Source organism: Anser anser, assembly GCF_964211835.1.
Source record: "Anser anser genome assembly, chromosome: 3".
NCBI lineage: Eukaryota > Metazoa > Chordata > Aves > Anseriformes > Anatidae > Anser > Anser anser.
Genome location: NC_139722.1, coordinates 119,123,883 through 119,138,931, shown reverse-complemented (window position 1 = coordinate 119,138,931; position 15,049 = coordinate 119,123,883). Strand labels below are relative to the sequence as shown.

At 43.6% G+C, this 15,049-nt stretch overlaps 1 protein-coding gene across 2 annotated transcripts in view; it reads right to left on the bottom strand.

Moving 5' to 3' along the window:
- The window catches only part of SNAP25 (synaptosome associated protein 25), a 62,674-nt gene that overhangs the window by 29,408 nt on the left and 18,217 nt on the right, over positions 1-15,049 (bottom strand). For both annotated transcript variants that reach the window (XM_083828950.1, XM_083828951.1), the window contains exon 2: positions 73-207. In XM_083828950.1, the coding sequence (XP_083685076.1) occupies positions 73-144 (72 nt within the window). In that variant the 5' untranslated portion in view covers positions 145-207. The remainder of the gene's footprint in view (positions 1-72; positions 208-15,049) is intronic.

The following is a 15,049-nucleotide window of genomic DNA, read 5'->3' as shown; positions in this document are numbered from 1 at the left end:
CCATCTCCTGTTTCTGGCCGTGCCTGTCACCCACACCCAGCCCCAGGGTTCCTGCTTAGCTATCAGCCTCACTTCATCAGCAAGCTGGTCGGCACGCCGCTGCATCTCTTCCAGCTCATTGCGCATATCCGCGTCTTCCGCCATTTTAGCTGTGGGTGTGTTTGTGGAAGCTGCAGATCAAGGAGTTGTGCTCAGCTGCCTGCGAGCCTGGAAGACAGCGAAAAGGGAAAGAAACAGTGTGGTTAGGCTCCCTGAAGCACCGCAATGTGCTTAAATGTCAGTCCCCCAGAAGTGCTTTTATTACGAGTGCCGTCACCCAAACTCTTCCATTCTGGATAGTCATTCCTATACGGCACAGAGCACACAGGATTTTTCAAGGTGGTGCTTTACTCCTGTGCTATTAATCACTCTTGAGGAACAAGGATCTATTCTTACCATGTTCGCTGAGGAAAAACAAATCCTTCTTTTTTCCTTAATGATTCAAAAGCTATACACACCACATCTGGAGATTCAGGGGGCACTGCTTGGTACCAGAAGTGGGCTTCAGACCCATTTATTCTTCCCTAGAATTAAAAGCCTTAATTTGAAGGAGGTCAAGGTCAAGCCTATGCTGCTCGCATCCTATATTTCAACTGCATCGCTTGGAGGGCTGGACACTCAGCTAATGTATCTCCAGTGAAATTAAAGACAATGAAACTGCAGATTTTTATCAGCTAACGACTTGTCCAGGACACTCCAGTTCAGACTCTGAAACAATATTTACAGCTGGATTGGGTGAAGTTATCTACCTGAGCGAATCCTTCATTTCAGGTGAAAAGACTGCAGGACTTACCTGGTGCTGTCAACACCACTGAGCTCATCCTAACCCGAGATCAGGATGCAGCCCACTAATCTTCATTTGGTTAGGGTTTCTTTTTTGTTATAAATTCGAGCTAGCTCTGATTACTGAGCATGACTTGATTAAGAAAGGCGGGTCCTCCTACCATCTGTCAGGTCTTTATAACAACAACACTGGCTTATTTCTCTGCTCGATTCAAGCATGCCACATTGCAAATTACTGCTCACTGAATGTTAGATTTGTTCATTGCAGAAAAACCTAATCCCAGGTGCAGAGGAGGTGGGGAAGTTGTGGGGGACTGAGAATAAACAGCCATAAAGCACATGCCATCATGCTCAATTACAGAAAGAGGACAAAAACAGCCCCTTTCAGTAAAGCTGCTGTAGGAAAGCAAAATCCCAGAGGCTATTTTCTGTCCAGTCTTTGTGATATGTGTAGCCTTTACAAAACAAGATAAGCCAGGGCAGAGTTTGGCTCTAAAATTTTAACAATAATAACTCTTTTTAAAAGCAAATTATTTTCTATCTGAGATGAATCCACTTATTGCTTTGACAGCACTTTCCATCAGCACAACAGGAGTATGAGCTGAACAGGTACAGCTGGGTGGCCGGGATATTTCCTGGATCGCATCCTGTTTACTTAGAAATGTGTAAGGAAAGCAGACCACTCCTTGCATTTCTTCTGCAGCTCCAGCAACAAATTTACTGTTTTTCTTATCTACGAAGGGATATGTGACCTTCATGCTTTCACATTAGCCCTGCCCTCACTCATGGCTGCTTTTCCTCTTTGAAGCTACAGCAGGAAGAAATCCATCTCGGAGAGCCAGCCCTGAAGCTACTGGCACGGCATCCTACTTTCATCACTGAGCACATCACTACGTCCTTGTCAGAAGGAGGCTGACATTCTGTGAGGGGTCACACAACGTTTAGAAGCCCAAATATATGCTGGAAAAGAAGCCCACCCTGTTCTGCCAGCTGCACGGTCACAGTGGTGTGAAGGACCAAGCTTAAGCAACTCATCTGCAGCCCCGGATGATGCTAATGTGGAGCTTAATTTCATGGCTAATATTCAGACTGATATCAGGCACTTCAAGGATGCTCACAAACAGCAGTAAATAAGCTTTGCAAAACTGTCACACTCTGAGGATTAGGAGGAAAAATTGAATCAGGAATTGGTCTCTCCTGAAGGGCACGTGAAAGAGTGGGTAGGTTCTCAAGGCCACCCCAACCTTCCCACCCTACTGCTGCACGCACATTGCTTGTTGTGGCACATCATGCAGCTTCATGTAAGAAGCTGCTCCTGATCAGCAAATGGAGCCAGCTTGGCGGGGATAAAAATAAGTGATTTTGATAAAGGACCACTGTCCAAACTCCTGTCCCACCTGGCACAGGCTGGCACTAGAGCGGTCACTGCTTTACAAATAGTGTTTTTTCACAGATCGAGGCAAAACTCAGCATTAACATATCTCTGGCACAGCAATAAAATATTCTCCTCTGCCTGGATCCCTCGCTACACTTGTGCTGGCAAAAGAGCAGCATTGATCTTTAGCAAAAGTCACAAAAATTTAGACATGATTTTGGAGCTGATCTAATTGGTGTATACATCTCACTGTGAAGAGCAGAAACCTGGTCCTGGTTTATGTCTATTTGGTAGTGTTTTCCTCACTGTAAACAGGGGATTTGGTTCAGTCTCTAAGCATATTCCATGTGAGCTCAATGATTACAGACTTGTAAGCAAGTGAAGGTGAGATGAGTGCTTTTCCTGACAATAACTAATAATGCTGTCTGCTTGTCAGTCACCGCAGATAGTAAAAAATGTGCAGAAAGCTCAGTTCTCAAGTAGATTCCAGCCTGACTTTTGATCTTTTACTTATTAAATTCTGATCACAAACCAGCAAAATTGTTGGGTGGTGCAAAAAAGTAACAAAGGGGTGAAACTTCTTGATTTTTCTTTGGAGTTTTCCTTTTTGGTTAATTAGAAGCATCAGTTGACATTTTAGTGACAGATGCATCCTTTTTTTGCATCAAACTGAAAAAAATGTCAGAGGTTGTAACCAGAGAGATGTTCTGTAGCAAGTGATTGAACTTGACAGGTTTATTGAGCTTGTTTGGTATTTGTAAAGCACTTAGAATGGATTGAGAAATAGCAAAAAGCATTCTTCCAGACAAGTCATTTTACATCAAGTTTTAGTCATAAACAAAAGTACCCTGCAGCAGTGCTGATTCAACTTTACTTAATAGAAAACCATGCACAAGAATCAATAAAGGTTACTTATTTGCAGACAGTATGATAAACTGCATATATGTTGCAGGTGGCTAGGAATGGGTTTAATTATTTTTTAAAATTTAGCAGTTCTAAAGGTGGACTAGGACAGATTAGAGATAAGAAAAGCCCCATATATGCTTAAATTCAATTCCAATTTCATGAAATTCCAGCAACAAACCCTGTTATCTATAAAGTCCCATAGAGAACATATTCATATGTTCTAAAGGGAATTATATCACTACAGTACAAATTAGGTTTTCCCTCTATGATGATTTTTTTAAAATAATGTGGGGCCTATATGTGGTCCCCTTGATTTATTAGAACATTGAAACCAACGGATGACAGGAATGGCCAAGCAAAGGTAAGCGGTAGTGGAGCTGCGCTCACTGACTGCCGGATGGGCTTTCAAAAACGTGAAGTAGTGGTCTGTCTTTGGCCCGCTAAAACCTGCTGCTATTTTAGTAAAATGGGAACTGACCAAAGATTCTACTGGGGACCTCAGGGAATAAATTCCTTGTGATATTTTGCGTTCTGTTCTCATTCAAGCTGATTTGAATCAAGTATCAAAAGCCTATAATGATTTAAAAATCCCCAGTATGACTGGGCATAACCTCTACAAAACGTGCTCTTTACTTTCAATAAACTACAATTTATTTTGTCTGTGGTTACTGCAGAGGTGACAGATCAGCAAAACAAAGTTGTGATGTACTATCTTAAGGTGCTTAGATCTTAAACTTTGATAAAAAAGTTGCTACAGAAGTTACAGCCACTTGCACGCACTCAGTCAATTTGTGTTTATACTTGCAGTAATTGTATACGCAGATGCAGTTGCAAAATTTCGCAAGGATCTTGGTCTCTCTGTTTCAGAAAAGGGAAACCCTCTGGGTTCACAGACAAACATACGTAATGCTCTCTTAAAAGAAGACAGAAGTCCAAATGTTGTTACGAAAAATGTCATGTGCCAAGCCAAGGGAACGGGGCAACTTACATCAAATTCCCCTTGAGCCAGTCTTGCGTGTTACAGCAGGGCTGGCAGAGGAGCACAACAGGAGACTAAGGGTTACAGAAGAACGTAAAGAGAGACTGGCTAATGGAAACGCATTGCCTATTATACTTTGAATTCTACATCTGCTAGTTTAGTAGTGCTCAGGTGCAATAAAGAATCTCATAGCCAGAACATTGTATATCCTTACAGAATCATAGTGAAGCCTAAGAGAGACCTACATATATCCCCTGAGGAAGAGAGAGACAATGAGTGACCTTTGAAAGCAAATATTTGCTTCACAGTGATATAAACACTTCAGTGCAATAAATACAGGAAAATGAAAATGCTGCAATTTACTGTGGTGAAGGCAACACTGCAATAAAGTGTTCTTTTTTAAGCACTCTCCTTGTTATTAAAGGACACATCTATTCTTCCCATGGATATTTGTAGCCAGGGGATGACTGCATTGGCGTATTCTACTAAAAAAGTCAGAGGTAGTCAATACCCCACTTTATGCTCCTTTCTTGTAAGATTGAAAGAAATTACCACAGCGCTGTGGCATTAGCAGAGCTGCAGAAAAGCCAAAGAGAGATGTTGGTCATCAAGCATCCTAGGAAGGATGTTGAGTTATTAAAAGCTGGATGCCTGTGTTACAGCTACTCCCCTTTCAGTTTTAATCTGGTCGTTGGCAGAAGGAGAAACACACACTGCCAAAGGGAGCGACAAAGTTCAGCTGTGGATAAAAGGGGTCATCCTTTCTCCCCAGGGCTGCCTTGCAGCAACTCAGAAGACTCCCTGGGTCTTGCACAAGACAGGTTCAGCCACAGGACATGGCCAGGAGCAAGGCAGCTTTGGGGATTTATAGGATCTCAAGGCACCCATCCTCTTCCCTGCTCAGCTGCCAGCATTTTGGTCATGCCTTTCACCGCCTCCTCCAGCCTTCCCTAGATGGGCTGGCTCTTTGCAGCTGGCTTATAAGAAATGTCCCAGCATTAACCACGAAGCTCAGTCTAGACCAGAAAGTGCCTACTAACACCAGTAGGGAATGAAATAGCATCAGAAGTGCAAATATGCTGTGGAAAGACACATAAATACCAATATCTGTGTGTGTTGCTGACGGTTCCCCCTGAAACTGTGTTGGGAATACAGTGTTGAAAGGCAGCTTCCAGCAAGAAGCCCTTACTAAGTCTGAAACAACAGGTGGTGAGAAATTATTTGGGTTGGGAGCTTATTTGGGTTGAGCATAGCTTTTATAGATCGTGGGTTTTCAGAAATGTCCCTTACAAGCTCTAATTCTTCTGGGTTTTGACTTCTGTCATCTCCATTTCACCCACAGCTCACCACAATTAATACTGTCTGTAACAGAAATATTTCCTGCATTTGCTCTTATTGTATTTTAATTGATCTGAAAGCACTTGAAAAACAAATCAGCTACTTTTGCAATGAGGAATCCTATTTAAAGATTTTATGATATTGTATAAAACACGGTAATGAAAAATTACTCTGTTGTTTGGATTTTACTTTTAAATAGCTCCGAAATAAAATCTTGAGGAAAGACTGCTTTTTGCGTCCCTTCTGCAGCACAGCCTATTGCCTGGATATAAGTTACCCCAAGAGTTTCAGCAGAGTTACCATTTCCAAAGAAACACCTTTGTCACGTCCGTGCTGCCTGTTAAGTGACAGAGCAGCCTCTGCCTGGGGGTACGTCAAGGTCCAATCTCCCTCCTGGTGCTCTCGCACAGCGGCTTGCTTGCTGGTCTTTGGCACAGCTCCACCACCCAGCTGACAGAGGATGGTGACAGCCTTTTCCTCCCTGTTTTTTGCTGCATATTCAGGAGAGAATAATGCCTACTGGTGAGGGCTTGACAGGGAGTGACTTTGGAAAAGACAGGCACTGAGATCTTGCACATTTGAATTCAGGAGAAACTGGTAATTCCTAGTTTGTCACTGTCTTCCTGCATCACTTTAAACAACTTATTTTACTCTCAGAGCTTGCTTGCGTTGCCTAAAGACACGTCTCTGGAGCTATGTCAGATGCTCTAGGTGTTTGGTTGCCTGCTGCTGGCTGTATCTGTCAGCCTCATGCTGATGTCTTGGATACCCTCTGATGGGACTGCTTGTCCATGTTTAACAACTGAATCTGTCTCCCATCTGCACAATGCGGACAACATCCTTCCTACCTTGTCTTTTTTTTTCTTAGCTATGGAATTGCAGGTGTTTCAGGGCACTGACTGGCATTCAATTTGGGGATGTTTGTGCTACCGGATGAGGGCTTTGGGGTAAATGCTACCAAGCGTGATGTGCACCACTGTGTCAGAGCTTGCATCTGGCTGGAGCAAGAACACCCCCGTCAAAGGCCAAGCTGAGGATGTTGAAGTATAATTAGACAAAATTATGATTCCTGACTATTTGCTGAATGTGTTGGAAAAACTAACTGGAAAGCAGTTTTCCTACGGGCTTTTCTTGCTGTAATGTCAAAAAGCCCAATAAAATGATTTGTTAATGTGAATACAGCTACGCACCATAAATGCACTACCAGGGGAATCACTTTTTCCAGTAAACGTGGGCACCCCTGTCCCTGGCAAACCCTGATCATTGGTGGGTAAATGAGTGTGACTGCGCACGTACACGGTTGCAGTGCGGCAGACAAGTTGTGTTGACACAACCACTCCGTGCCTCCGGTTTCTGCAAATCGGGAGGTTATGAGCAATACATCCCACACTTCCTCCAGGCGCTGCAACCAGCAGCAGCGGCAGGTGGAAAAAGTTGCCGTTGAGATCTCAGAGAATAACAGGAGGTCATAAAAGAAATGCCTGGAGCCACCCTATCCCCACACAAAGCAAGGCATTGTTGTCCTGTCAGTTGTCAGACAACACTGCTGTTTTATACAGCTCCAGCATGTGCATGTCGCTTTATCAGGCTCCTGCACAGAAAAAAAAAATATTGAAATACCACAGAGCAGCCATTTTGTAACAATTTCACTTCAGAGAAATAAGAACTTGACTTTTTACCCATTTTACTGCTAATAAAACCACTTTAGAAAATAAACTTTGCAAGGTGTTATCTCTCTGCAGTCATTTCCAGAGCTATGTACCCACACATTTTCTTTCTCTCTTTTTTTTTTTCTTTCCAACAGCAACAGAAAAACATTGCAGGCAAAAATGTTTATTCTTTCCATTTGGGAGAGCAACCACTCGGAGTGGTGGAGGTTAAAGAGAGAAACCCTCATACCACGAGTGGGCATCACGTCTGGAGGGAGCTGCTGGCAGTGCGGAGGACACTGAACAGAGACCTGGACTGAACAGGCTGCAGTGAGTCTAATTCCCTGCTCTCGCAGGTGACTGCCTCATACAGCTTCATTCATAGTTTAGCAATGTCCTGTGATTCCCAAAGTTTGTTGTGTTCCCACTAGACCTGCTAGGAGGCCGGACTCTGTTAGTCCTTCCTTGGCAGATGGACTGTTTGTTGCCCTGACCATCCTGGGAGTTGCTGGTTCCAGTTTGAATTAGTCATCTCTGGAAATGGGTGGCCAGAACTTCACAGGGTTTTAAATGAGGACATAAGCATCGCTCAAAGGGCTTAGTGCTTCCCCTTCCCTCCAGGAGACACCTGCTCCAAAATACCCTCCAACCTCACTTGCCATTGCATAGCTGGATCTTGCTGGTGGCTCAGGACAAGAAATCCAGGTATTAGTAGAGAGGATTAAAGAAAATGTTTTGATTCCTAACAAAGCTATTTACATTCTGTGGCCAGAATCTGTGAGAAAAATAAAAGGAATCCGCTCAGCTGCAGGATGAGATTTCCAACTGTGTCACGATTTTCAGTGAAACTGACACCCTAAATTTGCTCACGTGCTCCTCAAAGTACTCACCCTTGCTGCAGCAATGACAAGCAGCCAGTCTCTCTTCCCTTTGATTATAGTCCAACCTGGATTTCTTTATGCTGCTCCTAAGCCACTAAATCTGATTAATGGCCAATTTTAGAAGCTAGGGGTGACAGTCATGCCCCATTTCAAGTTGGAGGAAGTTTCACCACTGCCATGAGCAGGGTCGGACTTGCAGGTGGGGCTACCAGCTGGCAGCGTGCTGCTAGATCCCAGCAGCGTACAGAGGATGAACAGTGGAGCATGTGCATGGGGGTCTGTGTGCGAACATAACACTGCTGTGTCTGGAGTCCTAAATGCTTTTGAGACAGATTTTAGAGACTTTGCCAGTCCCCTTCTGTTTCTCTTCAAAAGGTATCAGGTAGGTGGATAGACAGATTGATAGATGAAGTATATATAAATGTATAGAATTGAATTATTGCAAGACATTTACTGAAAGATCCAGGAGACAGTGAGAAGCAGGAAAATTCTGTGGCAGATTTTCCTGGGAAGGACAGGGGGAGTTCCCACCAGGCTGCATGAGGCCCGCTGCATTTCTTCTTCCTGGGTTTCTGGAAAGAACAACACTGTTCCCTCTGCACAGTCTTCTCAGGAGTGCACAGTGCTCCTGGCCCAGCGCCCTGCCCCCATCTACACATCCAAGCCTCTTCTGTATCTTCTGGTTTAAGTTAATCATTGCCTCCGCTGAACATCCCAAAACAAAATGATCCGTCGGTGCGAGGGCTGGAATCAAACCTGTGCAGTGCCAGGGAAATCAGTGCAGGACAAAGGCAGGCGCATGTTTCCTGGGAAGCCAAGCGGGACTGGCATCCACTCTTGTCTTATGGCACCAGCGCCCACATGCACCAAAGCGTTATTGCCCCTTTTCCTCTTTATTTTAAGAGTTGTTTACTGTCCATGACTGCTAAGTACCGAGGTTTGGCAGGTGGTATGAAACACCTGCTTTCAGTGGGCTCAAGGAAAGGGGCTGGTCACAGCGTGGGATGGTGGTGGGCAGTGAGAAACAGTCTGTTCACTCACAGCTCCCACGGAGGGCCAGAGCAATCTGATTCAACCTTATAAAGTCACAGCAATACAGACAATGAACCGTGCCTGTGCCTATTAACTACCCCCTGGTGCTGCAGTTAGCGTGTGAGTCAGGAGCACTTAGCTACGTAACATGTAATGCGGCGTGAGAAAATTACAGCAGCTCAGCCCTGTCTGCTCATTCTTTTGCTTTCAGTCCAGCCAGTGGGGATGTTTTGCAGATCAGTGTGGTGCAACCAACTGGCTGCTGTGGGTTTGTGTTCCTGGGTGATGGGTCTCCCTCTCATTCTTCATAAATCAAGGAGCAGACTCTGTGGCAATGGAGAAAGCAAGCTGAGCTTCTGCAAGAGAGCACTCAACATGAGTGTTGTTCAAAAGGCTTCACTCTTCATCGCCTCAACCCGTTCTAAGTTTGCCCTGACTTTGCAAAGTCCATGTAAAATACCACCATGTTGGAAGAGTTACACATCCTTACATTATGTGCAGTTTGAATCAATGGCAGAAAATGTAAGACAGCAAATTTCTTAGAATTACCCAAGAAAGCAGACAGACAACTGGAAAAAGAAATTTTAGGCTAAATGGATGATGGAAAGGAAGCCCTTGAGTATTACAGGAAGAGAAGAGAGCACATTTGCATTGGCCTCCATCAAGAAGCAGTGATGAATTCTGATGAATTTTGTGGAAGTCTGCAAGTCAGGGGGAAATTTTGTGGTAATTTTATTTAATTAAAAAGTGATTTTTTAGATTAATTGGATGGAACAATTAATAACTCAGTCATTAAAACAGTCACAGAATTCTTAATTTGTTTGTTAAAAAATAATTAATTTGGTGCTGTTCCTTCTTTACAAACCTTGGTGCTTTTAGGCTGAGACAAGCTGTGAGTGAAACTAATTTTTTCAAGCTTAGTAGGGAATGGCTGGAGATTTTGGTAGCCAGGAAAATATGGAAAGAAATTTAGTGGAAAAAAAAAAAACGCAAAAAAGGTTGGCAGTGAAATAATTAACACCATCAGCATCAGTGTTGCTGTAGCTTTGATTTCAAAGCAATAGATGGGAGTGAGGTGGTGACAGTGTTTGTTACAGGCTGTCAGCAGACTCAGGAAGACAGCATTTCATTTCTTTCTGTGTGGTTCCTATCTGTAAGGTTATTTTGCAGTCCCCGCCCCGAGCTTTATTATACCAATAAGGAGTTACTTGTCGTATGCTGAGCAGGACTTGATAACCATGTGTTGGTTGAACTGGGTGCTGCAGAAGCCCTACTCCCTCACTCCTCAGCATTCAGTCTTCTTTTTATGATCTTTTTACCCTCCCAGCACCATTGACACCTTGTAAGTGCAATATTGCTTTGCCAGTGAAGCACTCGTGCACTTGGCTGCAGGGACAACAGGCTGTGGTCTCACTGTGGCTTTTCTGGGGAGGTTTCACTGGCTTGCAGTGCCTTTGGGTGGGTATTGAAGCACAGCTGCAATGCCAAAGGGCACCTTCCTCTAGCAAGAGATGGTCCTGTAGACTCTGACCTATGCAGATGTAGCTTTAACTTGAACAGAAATGAATGAAAGGCAACTAATGCATCTATTGCTACATATAAGCATTTTAACAGGGGAATACTATTCTGCGTGCTTCGATCAGAAGGTTATTAGGAAGGTAAATAGACAACTTTCCCCTATAGGCTTATACTTGTGGCAAACAAACCAATTCATCGTGTTTATGATATTTATTCCTTCCCTTCATTTCTCCCTGATGGTAAATGGGTGGCCATGTTTCAGCCAAAGACCCAATATATTTTTAGCAGAAAGACTAAATCTTCTTTAACTAAGTTGTCAGAGTCAAATCAGCAGCTGACAAAATATAAGCATTATGAAACCAGGCTGATGATATCTGTAGAATGGGATGTTTGTCTGGGGAAGGGTGATTTTTTGAAGTTCTGATGAATTCAAAGAAGATGTTGAAGAAAAGATTGCATTCTCTCTCTGTCCCTAGGTTATAGCTGATTATTCATGTGCTTTTCTTTTTCAAATGAAAGAGACAGGGCCTCGTCTTTAATGACATGATTTCATTGCCCATCCATCAATTTGTCTGTCTGTCCATCCATCTGTTCATTACATCACATGGCATTTGAAGCAGGTACCAAGAAAGAAGGGAGCTTGACAACGTGAGTCTTTCCCTTGAGGCACGTACCCATTTCTGGTAAAGGCACAGTGCCATACGTGAAATAGCAAAGACGCAAGAGATTATAGGCCTGAAGCAAAGCCCTGTTGTGTCAAGGGACTACTATCCAAAATATATCTGAGATCTCCTGAGAGTTCAGGAGATCTGTACCTCTCCAGTATTGACAGAGGATTTTCTCTAGAGCAACAGAGCTGTAATAATGGGCAAACAAAAAAAGAGGATTGGTCTTTCCCAGGGCGCTCCGAACTACCCCTGAGTATGTTTATGCTTTGCAGACCAACAGCCATGCTCTTGGCTCAGGATTCATCTCCTGCCACATCCAGGGAGGCCCAGCCCTAACCCCGGCTCTGCTCTCTTCGACTTCGTGCAGTAGTCCCCACTGGGGACTTAAACTGTGGAAGTAGAAGTTAAAGAAAGTCTGAGAGCTCTGAAAACTTACTCCCTTTCAAGGAAGAAAAAGTAGTAGCTACAGCCACATTATAAAAAAAAGGACCCTACTTGGTTTTTAACAACCCTTGTTCTCTCTTTACATATAGGTGATACATAGATAAACACATGAGTACGAAAAACACAGCTGGCACAACATAACGACACAACACAGTACTTTTTTTAAATGCACTTTATGTGGTAAATAGGCTTGGGAGCCCATTTTTAAACCAATAAACCTTTTACAGATCTATGTATTGTTATTTTGAGGCTCTATTATAGTGTCACAAGGACTAGAAATTCTGCTACCGTTAGACAGCTCATCTCCCTGAAGCAAAGCTGGACCCCTGACCCGCCGACCCCTTCCAAAAGCCTGTAGTTTTGCAGATGCCATTCAGACAAGGGAGAGGAGCTGCTGCTGCCTTCACTGGGCGTGACTGGGAGATGAAATGGGAAGATCCTAGTGTCATATCCACTGTGCGTTGCTGGTGAATGTTTATACCAAAAACAATAAATTGGGAATGACTGTTTAAAATGTATACTTACAATGCACTTGCAATTGTACAAGTCAAATATTGAAAGCATCTGACATTTCTAGGCTAAGCAACAAATTATATTAGCCACAGGAATGCATAATAGCACCCCACGGATATGCAAAACTTATTCACTCATTTGCAAAGGCCACTGCTGCTTTCTGATTCACACCTACAACTAATGCCTGGCTGCTACTTATTTCCCAAGAATCAGTAATATAAATTCGAAGAGGCCAAGGGCACATGCACACACTGGCTTTCCCCAATGCAGGCTATGAGAACTCCTCATTATTTATTACAGGCTCGTGAGGCTGATTTAGAAACCTCTCTTTCCTCTGAAGTCCATTTCAGCCTTCACAGGCTGATGAAAAAATCCAACACGCTCCTCCAGTGCACCGAAGATTACCCAGACTTGCAGGCGAGGATTTAGCTGTGCTAATACAGGAGCACAACTTCTGTCCTTTTTTTTCCCCTTTCTTTTTTTGTTGACCAATCAACTCCACAACAGGCTAGATTGTGCCTCAAGGGCATCGCTTTCAGCCACGTGATCAGCAGATTAACAGAGAGGCTGCAAAATCCTTTCCGCTCAAACTGTTTTAACAGAGGATCAAAATCTTTCTCTCTGTGTAGGGATTTTTATTTAGCTAGTTCTTTTTATTCAGTTTGCACATGTTTGTGAGGGAATTAAGGCCTGCAAAGGCATGTAAAATGGTCTGTTCTGGTTTCTAACCTTTTCTCTTCAATCTGTATATTTCAGTTCCATGTGGGAATGTTGTCCCTTCCCTGGGTCTTACAGTTGCATTGTTCTCAGTTGAATCTAGTAAGCCCATAGATGATGGCCCTGAAAGGTCAAAGCTTTAAAATGTTTTGCAAATCTCCCCCATTTCCCCTCTGAAGTTCATATTCTCATTAAGGGAGATGGATATATTGAAATAGGCAGTGATACAATCTGTAGGGGAGAGGCTTGGGAAAGGTGTGAGCTGGGTGAGTCCTAAGGAGATGTATGAGACTCAGAGGGCTCTGCCGAGCAATAAACCACAGGATTAAATTTGATCATGTAAATAAAATAAATGACAATTGACTGGTTGTTGGCCCCAGCAGCCTGGCTATCAGGAAGCCGATGTGCTAACTACTTTGCAGCATGGAGATATATGGGGAAACCTTTAATAATCAAAGCGCAGATCTCCTCCAAGGTATGCAGATACAACTACTGCTGACGGTAAGAGGGGACCTGGCTGCATTTACCATTGTAGCACAGAAGTGTTTTTACTGGGGAAAAGAGTGCTTAAAAAAAAAAAAAAGCAGACTGCCTTACGTTCATCTAAGGCGTGAAAGCACTGAAAGCACACCTGGAGCTACGCAGAGTGAGGATCACATGGGAAGGTGTACACACAGCATAGCCAAGCGGATTCTTTGGCTACGGCATTTGTTGAAACAAAACTAACCCACTTGCTCAGCTGACAGACGACGAACCACAGCAGCATGCTGGGATGAGAGCAGTTCATGTACAAGCAACAGCAATGGCAAGAACAAACTCAGCACAAAAATAAGTGTTGGCATTTGAGAGCAATCACAGTCTGGTCACGAACAAGTCACAGAATTCAGCAAATAGAGGATTTCCCCTGCATTGTGCTTGGATATTCCCACAGTCTCACTGTCAATATCCTACAGCTCCAGATTTCAAGCTGGGGAGCAGAATGTGTGCAACACTGCTAAGGGCAGAGGGATTTTGCTTCACTGCCTGGCAATGAAAGCTCCAATTCTTTTTCATTTAAATCCATAAACCTTTTTCTGCCACCACTGGGAGTTACATGGGGTGACTTTGGGCCTCTAAGACCAGAGGAGTTTAAATAGCCGTGCCAAAATGAAGGAATAAAATATTCCTTGCAATGGGTGAATAGTCAAAGCTGATCTGATTTTTTCTAAACATTTAAATGATTGTTGTTTTACATCAGAAAAATGGGATTTGCCTTCCAACCTCGACCTTCATAAGATTCACATCTATTTAGATGTGCACTCAATCACCTGAGCATAAACCCGGAGAAGTTCTGAGTTTCAGCTGAGACAGTCTGCTTTTCTAGCCTTCTAAATGAGAGCAGAGCTTTTCCCAAGGACAGGCGACTGTCAGCAGTGCTTCCTCCAGAGCATTACAGAGATGACTCACCCAGACTCAGCCCCCAGCAGCCTGGGAGTGAGAGGCACCGTTGCTTACAAAGCTGCAGCATGACAAGGACCACACCACAGGGCAAAGTGGGACGGAACTGGGGATGTACAGTTCATAACACTGAGCACATCTGGCCCAGCACAGTCTGTGAAATGAGGAAATGTCTAAGCAAGAGGGACAGCAGCAGACATCCTCCCAAAAGGTGCATCCAGCAGCAGTAAGTGACTTCTACTTACATCCCCAAATGGGGAGTTGGGGATTGGTACACTGTGTCTGAGAGAGCAAACGTCAGAAAATAAGGAAACTGTCCTACAAGGTGCTTTTCCCCTCTTAAGTGGCCATGCGGTCGGTGTTCAGTGCAAGGCAACACAAGCAGATGGTGCACTCAAGTGGTTTGCTGGAACTGATCGGGACATGGTGTGTGTCTCTTCCCTGAGGCCCACTCAGAGAAAGCCCTCTTCTCAGGTTTTGATAGGAATGCGCTTTTCTTTCACTATCAGCCAAAACCCCTTCTGCAGATATGTTTGAGGATTTTTAAAAACGGGAATGTTTTGAAGACATGAACAGTACTTGCTAATGAAATCATTCTTCAGTAAAATAAGTTCTAATCAAGAATATTGACCTCATTTACTATATATTTATAGATACTACTCCTGTGAGTAAAGGCAGTAGGATGGGGCATGAACTCCACTTGAATGTAACCCAATTTCAATCTAAAGCAATCATTGCTTTCTTGTGTTTTATTTAATGTAAATTTCTGG